This window comes from Anneissia japonica, unplaced genomic scaffold, assembly GCF_011630105.1.
Source record: "Anneissia japonica isolate Jap-2015-1 unplaced genomic scaffold, ASM1163010v1 scaffold287864_len1152817_cov193, whole genome shotgun sequence".
Lineage (NCBI taxonomy): Eukaryota > Metazoa > Echinodermata > Crinoidea > Comatulida > Comatulidae > Anneissia > Anneissia japonica.
Window position 1 is genome coordinate 474,603 of NW_022710960.1, and position 8,201 is coordinate 482,803.

Below are 8,201 nucleotides of genomic sequence, written 5' to 3' on the forward strand. Positions count from 1 at the left end.
AATTAGAGGTAGACCTATAATTACTGTACAGTATATTTTAATTGTCAAAATTGTTTTGTAAATGCATATTGTGTTTGAATCGAGAAAATATAGAGCTACAGGTTTATTCAGACAACTGACTTCAAAAAACACACTTTCGGAATGTTTAATTTATAGATTATATTTCAAGCGAAAATACAAACTACAAGTTACCCTGCAGGGATCAAACCTATGACTACCAGTTTCAAGCTTGCTGTCATACCACTAGACCATGAAGCTTGCACAATATGCTAAAAGTAAATTATTTATATGTTGTCATTACCAAAAAATAAATAAATCAAGAAAAACTATCAATATAGTGTAAAAGTATTATAAAAACCCCTTTATATACAAAGATTGAATTATAATTAGATTGATTAAATAATAATTGAACCAAAGTAGGTGTAATATAAATATACAAAATTACCGTGATGAAAATTCCTAAATACTCTACGCTAGCTTCTTAGAACAAATATTTTAACGAGAGTATCAACTCTGAACACTGTAAACCTATGGAACTAAGTTTGTTCCAGACTAAACACTGTTAAATAGCTACAGTACCATCTATTTCACACATTCACTGATGACATAATGAAGCAAGTGCATTATAATGAGAATGACAAAATTGTTGCTAGTAAAGAGGATGACAATGATAATCAGAGACTATAAAGATGATGTACATGATGTCATGAACGTAATAATAATAATAAATGATAATGGTAATCTGTATAGCGCTGGTAATGGAAGATCCAGATGAACTTCTATGACCACTGTGATAGTTGACACTGCATTCAGTTTACAAAAAATAGAATTATAATTAAATGTTACCCTATATAGAAAAGATCAAACACCTTATGACACCTAAACAACACACAGTACGCAATGACTGACTTTACACCCAATTGAAATAATAATAACTGTTAACACAGTACAAGTATTATAATAGAAGTTGTAGATTAAAATGCTGTTGAGGGCAGCACAACAGTACTAGGAGGCTTTGCTAGATGAACTACAGATTACAATACAGGGAAATGGCAAACAGACGTCGACAATCGTATTGGGTATAAATCATAATAAACCGTTGAGGACGCTAATTTCCTATCTTTATACATAGCAATCATGGCCGCTTCTCAATGTTTTTGTTGTGATACCCATGATTCTTGCTGTATTTGTAATTTCAAACGGAACTTAAACTTTAAAAAATCACTAGCAGATATTCCAAAATTTACTCCGCTCACTATGAGCGATTGGATATCTAAAGGAGTAAAAGAGACGGATGGGAAATTGTGGACTTTCTTTAAGGAGAAATATGTACACGGTGGGGTGATTGCCTGCCTATGGCGATGGATGAAAGCTTTAACAAAGTTGAGTAAAAGTAAAATAGACTTAACCAAAATCAACTACAGTATTAATTATTGTTAGACCAGCCCAAGATGCCACGTCTAGCTAGCCTACAGTAGGCTACAACCAGTAGGCTAACAGTACAGTAGTAGTAGGGGCCTACAGTAGTCAAGCTACACTTTGTTAATACTACTGTAAAATGTAACTGTAAACCTATTATTACCATAATAATGGACTATACTTGGGTCCAAAAAATAAAACGAACACTAATTATCCACTTACCAACGAAGCAGTGGGTAGGTAGGCCTACAGACACAAACGTGCCTGGATCATTTTGAGTGGACTTTCTAGGTAGGCCTGGCCTAGCACTTGGTTGGCTGGTAGGTGACACAAATGCGCCAATTTACGGTTTTAATTAAATACAAATTTAACTAAAATGTGTTCAAATCTGCCTATACAATATAAAATGTTACAGGGCATTGTAAAAAATGCCATGCTACTGTTTTAAATGTGTTTAAAACATTCGTTTATTTACCTTTTTCAACACACCTCATACACAATAACATAGCGAGTTTCGATTTGTTTATATTCCATACCCAACTCGCCAAATTTCAGTGACGTCATCTCGGTTCGCCATTTCCCTCTATTACTGTACGTGCATATTCAAAGTATTGGAGTGGACATTGTGCTCCATACATATTTTTGTCTAACGAGGAAGTATACTGCCCTCAAGGTTTAAATATAATTTGACTATCATGCTTTCTACTATATTGTACTAAGTCTTATTACATACACTGAAGACAACCATTTAAGAATGTTAACTGCAAAAGCTACCTATCATAAAATAAATATGCCAATATAAATAAAGTAGAATTTATTTATCAATTGCACTATTCTTGAATATATACATCTTACGTTTGGAAACATTCATCGTCCTGAAACCACACATGTGGTTTTGCTTAATCAGGTTAAAGGCACTTAAGCCTGGTTAACACTGAACTTAAAGCCATTTAACTGGATTATTACTAGTGTGGTCAACTGAACTAGATGTTGTTAAACAGAGATGGTGCACTCCAAATTAATGAGAATGTTGTATTGTAAGTCACAAATAATTAATTCTGGAACATGATTGGTGATTTTGTTTGTTTAAACCACAATGCTAAGCTTCACCATCAGTTTCAACCACAAATCTGATTAAACTACACCATCTTTTTATACCAACACAGCTAATTTGGTTTGGTTTAAAAAAGCTGTTAAGATTCCCTATGTGTTTAAACCACATAGCAGGTTAATCTTAACCATGTTTAAACCATAAAACTGGTTAGGCTGCACCATCTGTTTCAACAGCACAGCTAAGTTATGTGTAAACATGTTTAAACCATAAAACTGGTTAGGCTGCACCATCTGTTTCAACAGCACAGCTAAGTTATGTGTAAACATGTTTAAACCACAAAACTGGTTAGGCTGCTCCACCATCTGTTTAAACCAACACAGCTGATTTGGTTTGTTTTCACAAACTCTTTATACCACACAACTGATAGCTGAATAAATTATCAGTTTAGCTTTACTACACACTTGGACATTATTATTAGTACAGTAATGTGAATCTGGGTTTAACTAAATTGTTGAATTTACCTTAGAACACTGCAACAATATTAAGACATAAATTGTATGAGATATATTTTTAGGTAGTAAACAGTAATTTGCTTGATATAATATACACAAGAAGTTCATCACCTCAGAAGCTTATTCCACCACGCTCACGGGAAAAGCCAATCCGGCTTTGGTTATAAACTGCCGAGCCGAGGCCAACGTGAATGGTGAAACGTATGGGGTCATCGTTAACATTCAGATCATTGTTGCCACTTGCTGCTTTAATTGCTTGAGTGACAGCATTTTTGAATGATTCAATCTATTGTATAAATAAAAGTGTAAGAATTAGAAATTATTGATTCACTTTCTATGTATAATCCTTCTACTTTATGTATAAAAGCTAAACTAGCTGCAATCTCCATTTACGTGCAAAATGCCAAAGAAATTAAGTTATGACCTACAGTATATACTGTACTGTCCATCACTATTAAAAATCATCAATACCACCGCTCTTCTATTCATTATAGTTTAACTTTCCTAAGCTGCCTAACTCGAATAATTTTTAAGTCTTATTTTACATGCCAAATTGTCGTGTTTTCCATTAATTAACAATCTGTAAGTAGAATTTTCAATACCATTTTGGATTCGACTTTGGAAGATCAACTGTATATACATTGAAAAATAAAGGTTTGGTGGAAGGGGGTTAATTTTCCCCTGCTCGACTTCCATATTCATAAAAATAAAGATAAAGTCATGCCCAAGACTGTACTAACAATCAAAATTCAGTTTTTGACCTGGCTTGGTTAAATCGGCACTGCCGCTGTGCGAAAAAAAGCTACTGTCTTACATCGACATTGCTGCAGTGTGAAAAAGCTACAGTCATGTAGCAGTGTCTATGGTTAAAGAGTTTTAAACATCTTTTTTTTTTAGTAACGCAAAGGAAAATAGGGTTTGTTCCAGATCATTTGATTAGGCGAGTCAAATGGCCAAACGGTTAAGGCAGGTTGTGCTGCAAACTACAGCCATAATAACGGCACACTTGTCTATGGTTCTGGAGGTGAAACAATTCTTCTCGGAGAACTATAACTGTAGGACCAGTATATACAATTGGCTCATGTGCACTTTAAAGAAACTTGTGATGGGATTGCACACTTTGAAGAGTGATTAATTTCACTGCTTGGCATATCATTGGCCCTAGTGCCTAAAGCTGAATAAAACAAATATCTCAAGAAGGTTAGAAAAATAAATATGAATCACTATCAGTTTGTGTTTGTGATACCTGGTAAGTCTTTGTGTCTCTTGCTGAGTGTTGTAAGGGGTGTGATGTGAAGATCATCCAGGGTACTGAGGTGCTCCATGGGTTCCACATCTGAACGAGGCTTGGCTGTTGTCCGTTGCCCCATGATAACTTAAGGCCAAATCCATCTCTTGGACTGTAATAAATAACAATTTTAAAAAATAACTCATGAAAACTGTGACTTGTTTTCATTATTCACTTTTACCAAGACAGAAATCTACATAGGATAACATGGAATGATTTGCTTGTCTACACTTATCACTTATTTTTATTTATTTATTTTTTTTAATTGGTACAAAAAATCTCACATCAATCCAGGGGGGCAAACAAGTGAGCTCACAAAAGCAATCCAAAGTTAGGCGAGACCTTTTTATACCTTGTTTAGCGAAACCGCCGCCTGCAAATAACAATGTCTTTAAATAAAACTAAAATTTTTATTTTGGCTGCCATGAAAATATCTATTTGTATTACGCCCTCCACTGAATTGGAATTTCCAAGAATAAGACATGTATATTTCTTACTAATTATATAAATTTAAGGCATTTAACGATCCTGTTACTACACTGTTTACATTTAAAAATAAAATTTTATTTTTATTTTCTCCTAAATAAGAAAACAAAAACTTTAGTTTTATTTTGATATCATTAAAAAAATAAGTTTGCCAAGTCTCACCTTATGTAAATGTATTTTATTGAATTATATTTAACATTAATACTTGATTTTTATAAACAGGTAACAAATTATTTATTAAAACGTAGCCTAATGAAAGGTGTTTGTGGGAAATGTTTTAACAATTGTAATTCACATGCAATTTGGCCTCCGGGCCATAATATGTGGAATTTTGAAAAAAAATTGAATTGAATTGAAATCAAATATGACCAATTAAAAAGTATAACAATATTCTCCCAACAGAAATATTTATTCGGGTAAATGTTTGAATGTAGCATATATCAAGGCGGGGATTTAAGAGGGGTGTTCCCTTTATCGTAAATTACTGTTTGCATCCAAAAAAATTAGCAGGTCTGTATTTTAAAATTTATTCCAGCAAATGATCTTGGCAAACCTAGCTTTGGTGGGATACTGGAGCTTATGGTGTTTTTAATATATTCCATGAAAACAGAATCAATACTGAATATTGACTTAATTTTGTATCGTCATGACAGTGAAATATATAAACTAAAAATAAAAGCTATCCACTTAATAATAATAATTATTAATAAAATTATTCAACATACTGTACAAGAGTTTTATTAATAAAATTATTCAACATACTGTAAAACAGTTTTATTAATAAAATTATGCAACATAATGTACAAGAGTTTTATTACTAAAATTATTCAACATACTGTACAAGAGTTTTATCAGGATACTCAAATAGACCAAACTGGACAGTGTCAATTGAGTTCAACATAATCTTCTTATGATCCTTAACTCGTTCCACAACAAAGTCATACTTTATTATCAGAAGCATCTTCTCGGTTAACATCACCAGCTTCTCTTTCTCATTATCCCAATGGTCAATCCTGTTAAAAGTAATGATAAATAATAATAATCTGCCTCAGTTGTGCTTAAATTTTATAACAGTATCATTTTTTAAAATAAAATATACCATTCCACTAAGCCCTACCCTTTGGATATTGTTGCTAAGTTACTGTTGCTAAGGTCCACAAATGACAGTGTAAAAACATACGGAAACAGGTATGTTTTTGGAATGTGTGATTTGAGACGCGCATATTTACAGCCCTGTTCTGATTGGTCAGTTGTTAAGTTTGATTGACACTCGGGAACAGTCCATTGCTCCATAAATATACCACTGTATAGAGTACTACAGTGTTACGTCACGATACCACGTGATACTACTCCGTTGCTATCATTGCAAAAAGCGTAAATTTGTAATATTTAGATTACTGACTTGGAATAAAAAGTAAGTTACAGTAGAGCTCCTATAATAAGGGTGTCACAAAGGAGGCTGTTCTACTGTATTTGCTTTTAATGGAAAATGTCTCCCTTGACAATTAATGGATCTATATACATTTCTATAGCTTTTGCTTAAATCCTTAAATTTAGATGAAAATCTTTTTGTTTTAAAAATTTCCAATTTGATCTGTGTCTTATTGGAAGTTGATAAATTTCTTAGTTTTTAGTTTTAATGAGTAATTCAATGTATTAAATAAATTTCAATTACTGTAGTTTGAAGGCAGACAGTACACCTTTCATTATTGGCTGTGAATGGCTTATAAAAACGCAATTGAAAACTTCCCTGTGCATAACTAACATCAGCTGATCAAAACAAAACTATACTGTATGTACTATCGCTGAACTACTATCAATGCATTAGTCACTTTCCGGTTTTACTTTGAGATAGGTATTTCTTTACTGTTCTCTTTCAAAATGAGGAATCAAGGGTGCTGAACAAGCAGGTGCTCAAAATACATAATTCAAATCTGTCATGAACCAGTCTACAGCGCAAGAGGCACAAACAAGAATTCTACAAACATTACCACTTACTTGCTAACCAACCAGAAACCTTAAAATAACACCACCATTATCATCTTTTATAGGATTAAAATTCTGATTTAAACATTTTAAGTACTTACTCAGTTAACAACCAAACACCTTGTACTTTGCCATCATTTTCATCCAGGACTTTCTGCTTGCAGTCATTTACTGCTCCTTCCATTCTACCTTTCTGAAATATTTAATTATTATAAACAATCAAATTTAGAAAGTAAAAATAGAAAACATAAATAAGAAGTCATATTATAATTAAAGGCACATTTATTAGGCCCTATTATTAAAATAAGATGTCACATCCTAGGCTCAGCCTTGCTTAAATAAATAGGCTGCATAGGCTTAGGCCCTGGGTAGGGCTAGGCCTGGTGGTTGGCCTTTCTGCCTCCTCGCTATCTGATGATGGCGCATCTTCTGCATGTTGCACCAGCCACACACCCGAAATTCGTTACAATATTTTTTTCAATTTTATCAGCTGAAATAAATAGGTTAAGTATACTAGGGCCTATACAAACTTTTAAAAAGCACAAACCTTTCCAGCAAAAAAACAATCCTGTATTGTGTCTGGTAGAGGATTGGTCTGGGGGCGACCACAAACGGAGTTGGACCGTCGGATCGAAGGAATATCCACGTTCATGATTGTTTCGTCCTTCGGATCATTTGGCCTGAAAGTGCTAACATCGTCAGCAAGGCTCAATTTTCCACCCTTGAAACTCACTTCTTGTGTATTTCTATCATCTAAATTATCATCTAGACCAACGCCACCTAAGCCTGGATTGGACATACTTACAAACTCGAGTTAACGATCACCGAATTTATTGTAGAAAGGTGTTTCAAAACCGCTAGGTTTCAGACCCAACCTATACTCGGATGATCGCCAAGAACGTGACCACCAATCCAAAACAATAACGGTGTCGCTTCTTCTTCACATACGTATTAATGCTACGACTCGCGCGCACACACAGTGTTAAAATAGTATAATGCATTATGTATTAGGCCTGGGTCACTCCACAACAAAATCATGAATATTAATTAATCAGATATTATCACCGATGATGAGAAGACCAGTGTGACGGGTATTTACCCAAGATCTTGGTTATTTTGACTTGGTCTTGGGTTCTTGGGTATTCCGTTCAAATCCTTGGGTATTTTATTTTTACTAAGAAAATAAAATATTTTAGTCATAGAGGAAGAGTTAACGCCAAATGAAGCTTACTCGGAATAATGAATATATATACAGTATATATTATACCGTTCTTTTTAATATCAATTTATCATTTCACATTAAATACAATATCTGATATCAGACTTTTTCCAATATCTAATGGAATATAATAAATACAAATACATGTCACTACTTTTGATGTTATTCTTTGACTATGCAGTACAGTAAACACATTTAAAAGAACAAAACATGTTTTACATGGTGGTCACCTTGAAA

General features: G+C 33.5%; 1 protein-coding gene across 1 annotated transcript; it reads right to left on the minus strand.

Annotated features, from left to right (window-relative positions):
* Positions 1–131: 131 nt before the first annotated feature.
* On the minus strand, positions 132–7,709 carry LOC117107165 (tumor protein p63-regulated gene 1-like protein). The gene is made up of 5 exons (XM_033248754.1): positions 7,293–7,709; positions 6,847–6,938; positions 5,596–5,772; positions 4,232–4,385; positions 132–3,271 (listed from the first exon to the last, which is right to left on the minus strand). The coding sequence occupies exons 1-5, from the start codon at positions 7,542–7,544 to the stop codon at positions 3,098–3,100; spliced, it is 849 nt and encodes a 282-aa protein (XP_033104645.1). The 5' UTR covers positions 7,545–7,709; the 3' UTR covers positions 132–3,097.
* Positions 7,710–8,201: the final 492 nt, after the last annotated feature.

Coding starts and splice junctions, on each gene's coding strand:
- LOC117107165 (XM_033248754.1), bottom strand. CDS start 7,544: ATGTCCAATCCAGGCTTAGGTGGCGTTGGTCTAGATGATAATTTAGAT. Junction 6,939..7,292: donor ATTGTTTTTTTGCTGGAAAG/GTTTGTGCTTTT, acceptor TAAATATTTCAG/AAAGGTAGAATGGAAGGAGC. Junction 5,773..6,846: donor GGTGTTTGGTTGTTAACTGA/GTAAGTACTTAA, acceptor TACTTTTAACAG/GATTGACCATTGGGATAATG.